The 13,870-nt window shown below is 42.8% G+C and overlaps 1 protein-coding gene across 1 annotated transcript in view; it reads left to right on the top strand.

Annotated features, from left to right (window-relative positions):
* Nucleotides 1-13,870, top strand: part of PTPRB (protein tyrosine phosphatase receptor type B) — a 95,349-nt gene that overhangs the window by 393 nt on the left and 81,086 nt on the right. The window contains exon 2 of the mRNA XM_006121563.5: nt 993-1,385. Coding sequence (XP_006121625.3) covers nt 993-1,385 — 393 coding nt within the window. The remainder of the gene's footprint in view (nt 1-992; nt 1,386-13,870) is intronic.

Genomic DNA, 13,870 nt, shown 5'->3' with positions numbered 1-13,870 from the left:
TCAACTAGACAGTTCTGTGGCAGAATCCTGAGCTAGATTTCTTTGAAGAGAGATTCAGATTACTTAGTAAGGCTTTGTGAAACTTACCAAACCTAAAGCTTCTATGGGCACTTAGAACAGTTTTATGTCCTACGCCATAAAAAAGTGTGAATGAAGAAACAAAAGAAGTTACGTGTTTTGTTTTGAAATGATTTTGTTTATCGAGTGGAGCCTTAAGTTTTGATGAATTAACTGACTTGCAATAAAACGTGATCAATGAAATGAGAGTCAAATTGAGATTGCTAGTGAACCTTCCAATTCTGTTCTTAATAACAAATGGGCTTTTGGGGTTGGGGAAATTTGATTTCAATGAATGATTTTTTCTTCTCTTCATTTTATCATTGGCTCTATACATATAAACTGGGATAATAAAAGAATCAATCTGATCTATAGTGAGATAGTTACAAAGTAATGACTGGAGGAGTCAATGTATTTAGGTGTGTAAGATACACAGAGTTCATATCAGTCAAAAGTTCCCATCCTTTTTCACACAGCTCTGTAGAGGCACACAGATGTTGTAAGTCACCTTTTCTGTCACCCTCCTCCACCAAATACTAAGATTTGTTTTAAAAAATCAATTTCCAGTTATGTACAGTGAATTTAATTTAAGGTGAGAGTAAGGAAGGCTAATGGATCTCTGTGTATTGGAAGAGGAGGGACAGGGTTTTCAGAAGTGAAGTGAAAGTCAATAACCCATATTTTAATTCAAGTTAGATTTCTTTTGTTTTTAAGTAGAAAGTCAGGGTTTGTTGCATTCTCTCTCTTCGCATTTCCCTGACCAAACAATTGTGATTTTGTGGCTTTTAAAATAATTTCTGCTGGTGCCAGTCATAAAAAGCTGAGATACACAGAAAGTGGGAAAGAAAAAAGGAGGATTATTTTGAAGTAATTGGGATTCATTTTTAAATGCCACATATGATTTGCTGCATTTTTATGGGTTTTTCATCTTCCAGGAGGGTTTCTGATTATCCATGTCCAGAAACAGCAATGCCTTTTTAGAGGCAAAACAGCGTTAGTGAGCAACTGCAATCTGACGGATCCAAACCAGCAGTGGATGTGGACAGACTATGAGAAACTGCTCCATGTTAAATCTGGCCAGTGTTTGGGCATCTCCAAGTCCTCTGCTGCATCATCCCGCAGCATCTTCATAGACTGCCCTCAGGCACCCAGCTGGACCTGCCACAAAAAGGAAGGCCTCCTCCAGGTGGCAAATAGCTCTCTCTTTCTCTCCAAACAAGGCCCGAAGGTAATGATCAAGATGGGTAAGAAATACCCTCATAGCTGGAAGCAAATAAGTATCGACGACAAAGGAAACTCTACCTATGAAAATCTGTGTCCACACAAAGGTGAGCTTCTCCTTTCAGGCAGTGTCTTGGTAATTATGGTAACAATCCTGTCTCTCTTGCACCCACTCTCACTTTAAGAAAAATTACATTTTCTCCTGGGAGCTTAAAAGATTGCTCAGAATCCAAAATCAGAGTGCCTTAAAAAGAATAATTTTAAGACAGCCATGATACCTGACTTTCTAAAATTTAGTGGGTTGCTCTAGTTATCTGGTTGATATTTGGGGCCCAAATTTGTATGTATAGACTTAATCCCACCAGATTCTTGTGCTATTTGCTTCCCAAAAAGAGAAGAATATAATTTTAGTGCTGCTTTCAATACCAACATCAAACTCTCCAGATCCTCTTCCTCATCCACTTTATAGACATGCATATTTAAAAAAATATACCAAAAGGGGCACAAGTCATCTGAAAAATTGGATAGATGTAGTACTACTTCACTGATAACCTGAATGTTTGTTCCCAATGAACAAATAGCCTACATATTCCATTGCTCATGAAGTAGCATCACTATACCAATATGGGAAATAATCCTGGTAACAAATACAAAATTCACAGTGTAATGAACTGAATCCAAATCTTTGGAAATACTAATTTTAAGATGCATTTTCCTGTGTGTTTACCTTCGTACATGGTAAGTATTTATATACAGTTGTAGAAGCTATTTTATGTTTAGCTAGAAGCCATCTTGTATATCAGAAACCATTTCAGCTTTTCTCTCAAGCACGTAGACCAGAGTGAACTTTCTGTCACCCCGTGAGAAGAGGCCTACAGGACGGGCTATTGGTATGTGTTAATTGGGCTGGTTGGGACAGGAGATGTACTCCCTCGTACCTGTACGCCATCTTGTTGATAAGGCTTTGTTTTTCCAAATTTAATTGAGGATTTCTGTAATTGGATGCCCTGACGTCAGACTGTTTGGCTAAGGGTATAAAGATACTAGGATTGATTGTATTAGCAGCCTTACTGGGCCCGGCTCTGCTGTGACCACGTTTGGCTCATGCTGTGCTTTATTAATTAATAAAGCTGTTTGTTAGCTGCCTAAACACAGAGGAGCATGTTTTTGCTTCGACACAGTTAGAACATAAAATGTGGCTAGAAAGGATCTGAGTGTTGTTTAATAATATGTTCACAACTCTTGTTTTGGGGTCTGTTAAAGTATGTCTACACTGCGGCACTATTTTGGGATACTACCAGTATCCCCAAATAGCGTTTTCTGCGTCTTGACAGCACGTCCATTACTTCAAAATGTAATCGAAATAACGGGCGCGCTATTCTGATGTCCCGGTAAACTTCATTCCACAAGGGTTATGGGACTTGTCAGAATAACAGTTTATTTCATAATTTTGAAATAGACTATCTCAAAGTAAGCTCAAAATAAGGTACGCAATTTGTGTTGCTCAAATTGCATAGATTATTTCAAGCTAGCATTGCAGTGTAGACGCAGCCTTAGAGTTCGCAGGAGCACTTTGCAGTATTGTTCTGTGCTGTGATTTAGCAATGCACTAAAGTAAATCATAATGACCTAGCTAGCCAACTCTTTATTACAAAGACAATATGCTGCATCACGTGTGATTTATTCCATCCTTAAAAAATTTCTTTAAAATAGATATAATAATGTGTCATATGACCATCTGAAGTTTTTTGGGAAGATTAAAACAAAATCCCTGAGTTGTTATAAAACTTCTTTGTCAGTTACTATTATTTTTGTAATCTATTTTACATTACATGTTTTGGGCTTGATTCACATCTGGTTTACCATATTTAATAAGATTAGGCTTAGTGCTACAAAGGCTTACATAAGTTTACTACTGAGCAATACCATAAAGATATATACCTATGGAATCAGTCAGAATGGAAAAGAGATCAAGAGGACACCTAATATATTGTTGTGTTTATGGAATGCATATTGGAGATAAGATTGGAGAGGGAAAGTGGGTTGGCTGGTAGTAATTTGATGTTTCTTGAGTCAGCTTACCAACTTTGGAACCATATTTCTTGAGCATTTATTTTTAAAAATATAAACATACGCATACAATATATGACACTGAAATGCATTTGGGGGGTTCTGTTAGGCCTTCCATTTTGACGCTAATGTCCTCATGGACTTCTTTGTGGCGTTCTACTGAAAAATCCATAGTACAATATGTTTCAATTACCATTGTCATCAGATAACTCACAATTTCTAAGCATGCAGCAGGTACTAATTCCATGTGTTTTATAATATCATGACAAAAACTGTAAAGAACAGACTTAAGTACAGAACGATGCAACTTTCTCCATAAAAGTATAGAACACTGAAAACTATAGCAAAATCATAATGCTATTTGACCCAGCCCTAGGGTCTCTCTGGGTATCTACACTTGCACCCTAGTTCAAACTAGGGATGCAAATGTAGGTGACCGAAATTGCTAATGAAGTGGGGATTTAAATATCCCGCACTTCATTAGCATGATCTCGCCAGTGCATTACTCTGCTGAACAGCTGTTTCGAAAGTGAAAGTACATGCCGGGACACATGAGTTTGAACCAAACCCCTTGGTTCGAACTAATGTTACTCCTCATTTTTTAAAATGAAAGCTTTAGAGACTCATGTTGGAAAATGCTAGCTTTAGTCTTTATTCAGGTTACATAGAAAGATTGAGTAATGTCTTCAGAATTGGAATAGATGCAAATTATTCTAGTCTTTGGTAGCACTCTTTGCTTATGTGGTACTTATCATGCATGAAAGATATGGGAGATTTTGGCAAAGGAATGATTCAGTCTTGCAAAACAAAAGAAAGACAAGCTGAATCTCTATCCAAACCTCTAACCAAATTTGAGATGGGACAAGCTCCAAACCCAACAACTACAATTATCTCTACAATAGGTCTAATCTACAACCAAATATGAATATTCTGAGCTCCCAGAAAGTTTGAATTTGGATCTCAGTTTCAAATCTGACTTCTTACAAGTGTTCAGATGCAAAATTGGTTCTACCCATCTATAGACAACTCTTCGTGAAGGTCAAGATCAATTGGGTCCCTAACCAGTCAAAAGTGATTTCTTAATCCAACCCAGGCCTTTTCTTCCTTTGCCACCTCACAAAATCCATTTCAGCAAGTTTGCCGGTTGGTTAGACCAAATTCCACCATCAAGGAGCCAATCTTGCAAGTCTGTGTGCCTCCATGAGTTGTTCAGTATCATAAACTCCCACTAACATCAGTGAAAGGTGATGGTACTCAGTCACTTTCAGGATAGACCTGAAATCTCTTAGGGTACGTCTAGACTACATGCCTCTGGCGACAGAGGCATGTAGATTAGGCTACCCGACAGAGTAAAATGAAGTGGCGATTTAAATAATCGCCGCTTCATTTAAATTTACATGGCTGCCGCGTTGAGCCGACAAACAGCTGATCAGCTGTTTGTCGACTCAGCGCGATAGTCTGGACGCTCCCCTGCCGACATCAAAGGGAGTTGTCGACAACCCAGGTATGCCTCCTGGGATGAGGCATACCTGGGTTGTCGACAACTCCCTTTGATGTCGGCAGGGGAGCGTCCAGACTATCGCGCTGAGCCGACAAACAGCTGATCAGCTGTTTGTCGGCTCAACGCGGCAGCCATGTAAATTTAAATGAAGCGACGATTATTCAAATCGCCGCTTCATTTTACTCTGTCGGGTAGCCTAATCCACATGCCTCTGTCGCCAGAGGCATGTAGTCTAGACGTACCCTTAGAGTCCATCTATACTACAGGCTAAAGTCAAATTAAGATATGCAACTTCAGCTATGTTAATTGCATAGCTGAAGTCAAAGAAGCTTAACTCAGCTTTAGGCACTGTCTACACAGTAGGAAGTTGAAAGAACACTCTTCCTTCGATTTCCCTTACTCGTGAAATGAGAGTTACAGAAGTCAGAATAAGAGTCCTGTTATTTCAAAATTATTTTGAAATAATGGGCTTGCTGTGTAGATGCACATTCTGTTATTTCAAAATAGCACTGCAGTGTAGATGTGCCCTTAAGATCTTCTTCTCCAGGTCAAAAACACAATTCTGGACACACTGATCCATGGAAGGCTCACATGGCTGTGAAATTTCAAGAAAGCTTCCAGGGTTGTTAGATCTACTGAATCAACAACATAGACTTTGTATAAAATAAGCAAAGTGGATGCAGGAAACTAGCAGCCTTTTGGGCTCAGTACAGTGCTAGAAATAGGAAACAGGAGAGATTGGGGTATGTGAAATGGCTGAAGAACAGAGAAAAATATCAGGAAAGGGATTGCACTTGAAGAATGGAGGCTAGAAAGTATGATCAGAAACTTGGGAGGAAGGGAAAGATGGTGTTAGGAGTAAGATCTGTTTTTGTGTAGAGTTAATTGGAAATTTTTTGACAACACATTTTTTTGTTTGGAGATGCCACTTCTCTGAAACAAAATCTGCTCCTGGAAATGTATCAATTAGAAGGGTTTCTCAGGTCCAGGATGAAAACTTGAGGGGGTAGGAAGGAGGGAACTCCCAGAATAGGCCCATGCTTAGGGCACTCTGCTGAAATGTAGGGTATTCCGGTTAAAATCTAAAACAGAGGAGGGCAATAATTTTTGGTGGGAGGGCCACCCCAAGAATTTGGAAAGTGGTCGAGGTCCACACTCTTCCGTGATATTAATGGAGGAGGTGCGGGGTCTGCAATGGAGGTTAGGTGCTGAAGGGAGCTTGGGGTAAGGGAGGGAGTTTGAGTAAAGGAGGCAGTTGTGACCTGGGGCACTGGAATAGGGTTCAGAGAATTGGATTATGACCTAGGGCAGGGAATTGGGGTAGAGGAGGGGATGCAGGAGATTGAGGTGCAGTGGTTTGGATTGTGAGCGAGGGCAGGAAGGGACTGTGATCTGGGGCAGGGATTGGGGAGCCAGATCTGGGATGGGATACAGGTACAGGAAGGCAGCAGAAGATTTGAGCATATGGAGTAGGGAGCAGAGGGTTGGAGCAGGGAGGGGCTAGATGCCAGAGGCAGGCTCTGGCCAGGAGACTTACCAGCCAGCAGCCTGGCACTTTCCTGAAGCAACCACCCTGCCTGCCCTGTCCCCACACAAGCTGCAGCCATGTGCTCTGTGAGTAACTATGAGCCCTGGAGGGGAGGGGAGTGTGGTGCTTCTTGGCTGCTTGTTATTGAAACAGGCAGCTCCCAATGCCCAGCCTCTGGCCAAAACCCGGCTAATAGGATTGTGCTGGAAGTGGGAGCAGCTCCTAAAACCTTTCCTCCTTCCCTCTGGGCTCACGGACTATATCTACACTGCATTTTTTTTGTGGAAGAGGATATGCAAATGGGTGCTCATTTGCATATCTTCTTCCAATTCTTTTTATGGAAGAGGTTTTGCTGCTAAAAAGCCCTGTGTAGACGTGGCCATTTGTCAGAAAAAAAACTTTTTTGCAAGATCCTGTAAACCTTGATTTTTGAGGAATAAGGGATCTTGCAAAAAGGGGGCGTTTTCCAACAAATGGCCACGTCTCCATGGGGCTTTTTAGCGGCAAAAGTTCTTCCACAAAAAGAATCGGAAGAAGATATGCAAATGAGCATTCCATTTGCATATCCTCTTCCACAAGAAAATCCAAAGTGTAGACATAGCCACAGATTTTAAAGTGAAACCACCCAGCAGCCACATTTCTGAGCAGCATTTGGGTGAGGGAAGGCAAGTGAGGAGCCCGCCTGGGGCTCCCCGCAGCACCTTTGGGCCAGATCTGGGGTTTTTGGGCATATTTTGCCCAGGCCTGATCTAAGCTCTGCCTGATTTTAGAGCAGGGACTTGAAACTTGGTCTTGCACATCCCAGTATTGGTCATCCTGGAGCGAGTCTCTCACAATCTCTGCTGTTGGGTCAGTTTCACTTTGCATAAATAATTAAATATTAATCAGCCCAAAGAGACAGAGATACTGCCCAAGATACTCCCTCTGGATGTAGGAGTCAGAGGTTCAAGTCCTTGCTCTGCTTACTCACATATCCCAGGAGAGTGCTTTAACCTCCAGGCTATCAGCTCTTCCTACAAGGGCATTGTCTTCTCTCTGTTTTTTAGGGAAAAGTTTCAAAAGGCTTTTGTTTCATTCCCATATGGAATGAAACCAAATTTCAAAACCTCACATTTTTTTCAGGAAACGGAGTTCTTATCCAGCTAGCCTTAGTAAGGAGAAGTGAAAGGAGCATATGCAGAAATGGAGGACAAGAAGAGAAGATCTCAACTGTTTGGTTTAAGTGCATATATTTCAGGGTGGGGGGGGGGGGTTATTGAATTAGACAAATTACAAATGTTCTATGATTCAGTTTATCACTAATCTACTCGGAACCAGATGACAAAGTTGCTGGGCCTCTTGAGTTTTGCATGAGTTACAATTGTAAGTAAGGGAGAAATTCTCAAAAGCTCCCACTCTGATTTTAAAACTGATTTTTGAAGTGGCAGTATTATAGAGTTGCACCAGCAGTTTATTTCCTGGAGATTACTTGGTAGTTAGAAGATCTGGTAGCTGTTGGTGAAAAAGATGAAAGGTCCTCGCTAACACAGAGGAAATAGCAAAAATAATTATCCATGAAGCCAGTACTATTGTGATCTGTGGACAGTTGGCAAATGAGAAAATAATGGTAAACTGGTCAAATGACTTGTGATTATTCACTCAGCTCTAGTAATCACCATGTAGCCTATATTCTAGGTTTGGAAGACAATACTATTTAATTACCCTCCTCTAGGGTATTAATATAGACCAATCCTTCTGTTCTTACTGCAGCAAACATACCCATATTCGTCCTAAAAGTAACAACTTCAGACCCGAGCCCCATTTAAATAAAACATTTGAACTGTAAAGATAAAATGGATTTACCATATATTGCGTGCCTTAGGGTACTTCTACACTGAACTGTAACTGAAAATAAGCTACACAATTTGAGCTGCATGAATTGTGTATCTTATTTTGTCATTTGGCACTGTGTACAAAGTGCCAAATTTTGAAATAAAGAGCTATTCCAAAACATCCCTTATGCCTCACAGAATGAGGTTTATGGGAACGTTGGAATAGCGAGCCAAAAATAATGGGTTTGCTGTTAAGATGCAGGATAGCTATTTCGAGATACTCCATTATCCTGAAATAGCATTGCAGTGTGGATCCTGAAAGAAAGAACAAGAGGGGGGAAATGTATACCAAATACAACATTGCTGTATCCTCTGTTTAGTCTGAAGCTTTAGCTAGACAAAACAGGATATAACAAATAAGCAAAATGACTGACTGTCAGGTGCTCTTGGTGCAATCTGTCTAGGGAACCCAACTTTTCCTAACTGGTCCCCTTCAATTCAACCAGTCCAGAAATTCTTGACTTAAACTGAGTCTATCAGTGCTTAACCTCCAGAGCTTGTGTTCTTCTTTTGTTTCTTTGTTGATTTACTCAGAAGCAGCCTAGCTTGGAAGTAATTAACCCTCTACTATTCCAGGCTTTTCTGCCTCCCTTTCCGTCTCTGTTCTCCCTCCTTTATAAAGGGGCTTGTTTTCCTGGTTGGTCACAACTGTGGGTGTATGTGTCTGTGATGGGCAGCTCTAGCAGCTGCATAGAGGTGTGATCAGCCTTCCTGTAAGTAGGGGACACTCTCCTTTCTCTTCTGCCTTTGCTCAGTATGGGGCTTGTTACATCTCCATGTTACATCCATGAACTCTTTGACAGTCAGCTGTTAGTGCCAAAATTTCTTGTTTCCATTTTCCCCAGTCACTTTGATTTATCTGCTCCTTTCCATCATCTGTCCCTCACCCCAACCCAACCCTCTAAAACTGTACCTTTTGTACACCTCCTATATGCCTGTCCTACTTTCCTATCTCAAACTTTAGACGACTGAGTCTTGGAGGGTTACATCATGAGGAGACTAAAGCCAAAGGGCTCGATCCTGTTGAAGTCAATGGTAAACCTCCCGCTGACTTCAAAGGGGCAGGATCAGGTATAAAGTAGCCAGCTAACAAGAAGCAGCACTCAATAATCCCAAACAGCTAATGCATAGAAGTCACTCTGATCAGGGCCCTTGTAAAACTTCCTGCCTCCTTGGAGTTCCAGCTACTTCTCTTCCAAATGGAGGTAAGCCTTATCCCAAGATCTGATTTCTTTTAATGTAGGTTAAAGTGAAAATAGAAATGATAAAAAAACATTTTTTCATATGCCAGCCACCTTCTCACTCGGGATGTTAGAACACTGCTCTTCTAATCCTTCATAATTTCAGTGCTTCAGACTTTTACTACTCTACAAGCGACTTAGCATACACCATCCAAAGCTGTCTGCACAAGGGAGGAGCTAATGGAGTTTCCCTTCTAGCCTGAGTGCAGTCCCTTGCCAATGGCTCTTAAGCAAAGTAAGCTGTCATGGGATAAGAGGGAAGGTCTTCCCATAGATTGGCACAGTACCTGGTTAAAAGACAGGAAACAAAGTTAGGAATAAGTTGTCAGTTTTCAGAATGGAGAGGGGTTAATAATGGTGCCTCCCAGTGGTCTGTACTTGGAGCAGTACTATTCAAAGTATTCATAAATGATCTGGAAAAAGGGATAAACAGTGAGGTGGCAAAATTTGCAGATGATATAAAAATGCTCAAGATACTTAAGTCCAAAGCAGACTGCAATGAGCTACAAAAGGATCTCACAAAACTTGGTGACTGAGCAACAAAATGGCAAATAATGAGAGCCTAATCCGAACTACCTACTCCGGGCCACGTGTAGCCGCGGGCACAGAGTCTGAACTACCGGGGCTTTAAAAATGGCGGCGCCCGGCAAGATGCAAATGAAGCCCGGGATATTTAAATCCTGGGCTTCATTTGCAACTTTGGTTGCCTACATTAACCACCCTAGTTCGAACTAGGGTGGTAGTGTAGACATACCCACAGAAAGTATCATATTGCCTCTATATAAAAATCCATAGGATACCCACATCTTGAATATTGTGTGCTGACATGGTCACCCCGTTTTGAATATATACATTATACTGGAACTGGAAAAAGTTCAGAAAAGGGCAACAAAAAGGATTAGGGAGCAGGAACAGTTTCAATATGTAGAGAGAGTAATAAGATTGGGACCTTTCAGCTTGTAAAAAAGTTGCTATGTGGGAATATTATAAGGTCTATACATGAATGATGTGGAGAAAGTAAATAAGGAAGTGCCATTTACTCTTCATAAGACAAGTACAAGAGGTCACCCAATGAAATTAATAAACCACAGTTTAACACAAACAAAAGGAAGTATTTCTTCACACAACATGTAGTCAACTTGTGGAACTCTTAACTAGAGGTCAAGTTAATAGCAAGGTTCTAAAAAGAAGTAGTTAAGTTTATGGAGGTTAGATCCCTTGGTGGCTATTTGCCAGGTGTGCAGAGATGTGTCCCTAGCCTTTGTTTGCCAGAAGCTTGGAATGAATAACGGGATGGATCTATTGATGATTACTTGTTCTATTCGTTTCCTCTGAGGCACCTGGCACTGACCACTGTCAGAAGACAGGATACAGGGCTAGATGGACCTTTAATCTGACCCAGTTATGACTGTTCTCATGTTCTTAATCGCTTAGATCTGTGGAAATAGTCTGGAAACAAGTGTCCCAATCCCACCTAGAAAGCCTTGCTTCCATGGGTATTAGAACCACCACAAGAAATGGTTCTTATGGAGCTTCTTCAGAATTTCTCAAACCAGTAAGGGTGAGGCAACATGGGTCTCTGGAGAAGTTTGGGAGCATTCTTGGTTTTGTCTGAACCAATTCAACTTCCCTTGTACGTACTCAAAAATAAACCCTGTAATGCAAAGTCTTATATGAGGAAGATGTTTTTCTACGGTAAAATACACTTTTCTTTTTTTACTTTTATGGAACTACATAAAAGAGCCTTTAAAACTACCATTTACCAGGTTCTGCTACTTTTCAATACTTATCTACAACAAAAGACAAAGACTGATTTTTAAAAATAGCATCCATTGTTGCAGGCTTCTCTTAAACCCCATAATAGATGTCTTATTCATGCATGTTTTAGTTATAATTCAACATCAGTTATTTGAAATTCTTTCAGCTTACTCCCGGTAGCAACTGTTACAAGATTTGAGCAGTTCCAAAAAGCTGTGCCAGAGCAATTTGTCTGGGTATGTAGGAGTTGTGATAAGATCCTTGTACTTGGCAACCTCTCAGCAATATAAATTTTCATTGTACACTATCTTCATGTTCACAGAAGTGATTGATTTAATGTTCTTGTAAGGCTATGTCTACACTGCGCGCTCATTTCAAAATAAGCTATTTCGGAAAAAAAATCTCGAAAATGACATTTCAAAATAGCACGTCTACACTACAAATGCCCACTGAAATAGCACTGAGCTATTTTGAAATAGAGTCCACACTGATTGGAATTTGAATCGCATTTAAAGTCCCCCGGAAGCACTTCAGGCAGGGCATCAGGACAGCACTCACTCCCTGGAGCTGCTGCCTGAACCTAGCTGAGTTGCTTAAAGGGACCCTCCTGTACAGTCGTGTCTCAGGCTCTTCTCCTTTGCCTACCTCCTTGAGGGACAGCAAACTTTTCTCACTGCCTGCTCTGGTTGCCCTTGTGGGCACCACAGCACTTCAGCCTTGGAGCTGGGCCTGCTGAGGAAAGCAGTTGCCAGCTCTTGGACCTGCTGCCACACCTCCTGGTGCAGTTATTGCAGACTGCCCTCGTGGCTCTGCAGGAACAGGACCCTGCAGGCACCTCCTCACCTTTCTCCATGTGTTGCTCATGCAACACAGCCACTCCTGACCTCCTCTGCACACCATGCACAGCCGCTTCTGACGCCAGGACACCAGTTCCAACTGGTGGGACCACATCATCATGCTGTGGTGGGACAACCAGCAATGGCTCCAGAATTTCCACATGCAGAAGGACACCTTCCTGGAGCTTGCCCCTGCCATCAGGTGATGGGGCACCCACATGCAACCTGCCATTCTCCTCCAGAAGCAGATCGCCATCACCCTCTGGCAGCTTGCCACACCAGACAGCTTCCGAATGGTCAAGAACCAGTTCAGTGTGGGGAGATCAACCATTAAGGCTGCAGTCAAGCAGGTATGGTGCTCTCATGCTATTGTCCAAGGTGGGCAGTGAACTGCTATAATGGGGTTCCGTAGGGAAGGGGGCTGGTGGAAGCTCCCTGTCTGGAAGTTTTGTGAGTCCCGCCTTCATAAAGCCCTGTGGGAAGATGGGGTGAGCTGGGGTTGCTTTTAGTGTGTGAGAAGGGGGTTGAGCTCAGGGAACTCCCGAGGGCCCTGGCAACTCTGTGATTTTCTCTGTCTCCTTCTCCAGATAGTGAGGGCCATATCAACACCATGCTGCTGTGCAGGCTTGTCATCCTGGGTGACATGGATCGTCTTTGGCTTTGCCGCCATGGGCTTCCCCAAGTGTGGGGGGTGGGGCACTGATGCCACCCACATCCCCATCTGGGCCCCCATCCACTGGGCATCAGATTACATCAACCAGAAGGGGAACTTTTCTATGGTCCTTCAGGCTGTCATGAATCACCCAGGCCATTTCACCGTCATCCGTGTTGAGTGTTCAGGGAAGGCACACAATGCCCGTGTCTTCCTCAACTCCAGCCTCTTCCATAAGATCCCCGCCAGCACTTTTTTCCCCAACTGCACCATCAGGGTTGGGGAGGTGGACATGTTGATGTGCATTGTGGGGGATGCAGCCTATCTCTGCTCCCCTGGCTGATGAAGCCCTACACTGGACACTTTGACCAAAGCAAGGAACGTTTCAATGGCAGGCTCAGCAGGGCCCACATGGTTGCGGAGGACAACTTCAGCTGTCATAAAGGGAGGTTCCGCTGTCTCCTCACGGCGAGCGGAATATCCCCCACATGGTGGCGGCCTGCTGTGTCCTGCACAACCTGTGCAAAAACAAGGGGGAGACATTCCTGTCGAGATGGGAAGCAGAGGCCGAGCAGCTCAGAAGGGCCTTTAAGTAGCCACACATGGCTGCCAACCAGCAAGCTCATCAAGGGGCTGTGCACATCCAGAAGGCCCTGAGGGAGAGTTTCAGAAAAAGACACCTGTGACACTCTCCCCTGGGCCTCCCCACAAGAGACCTCTGCATTTCCCTTCTATACCTTTCCTCCCACATCCTTCCCATCCTCTGCACTTCTTCCACCTTCCCTCTTACTCCCCCACTTACCCTCCCATGCAGACACCATAGCAAGACTTTTTGTTTTTGAACAAAAAACTTTTTTAAAATATTGGGTTAAATATAACTGGGGAGATGCTGGGGAAAGAACCTAGGAAAGGGAAGAAGAGTGGGAGAAGGGTTGAGGAGGGGCTCAGGGATGGGGCTTAGACTGGCAGCCGCCTCAGGTAGTCCCACCACTTCATGCATGGGACCCTAAGCAGCCTGGGGCAGGGTTCAGGGGACAAGCTGGAGGGGTGATCTGTTGAGAAAGAACACCTTTTTCGACAGATCCAGTAAACCTCCTTGTAGGAGGCATAAGGGATCTGTCGAAAAAGGCTTTCT

The sequence above is a fragment of the Pelodiscus sinensis genome, chromosome 1, assembly GCF_052426305.1.
Source record: "Pelodiscus sinensis isolate ZL-2025 chromosome 1, ASM5242630v1, whole genome shotgun sequence".
Classification (NCBI taxonomy): Eukaryota; Metazoa; Chordata; order Testudines; family Trionychidae; genus Pelodiscus; species Pelodiscus sinensis.
Note: the sequence above shows the minus strand (reverse complement) of the source record. Positions and strands in the feature narration are given on the sequence as shown.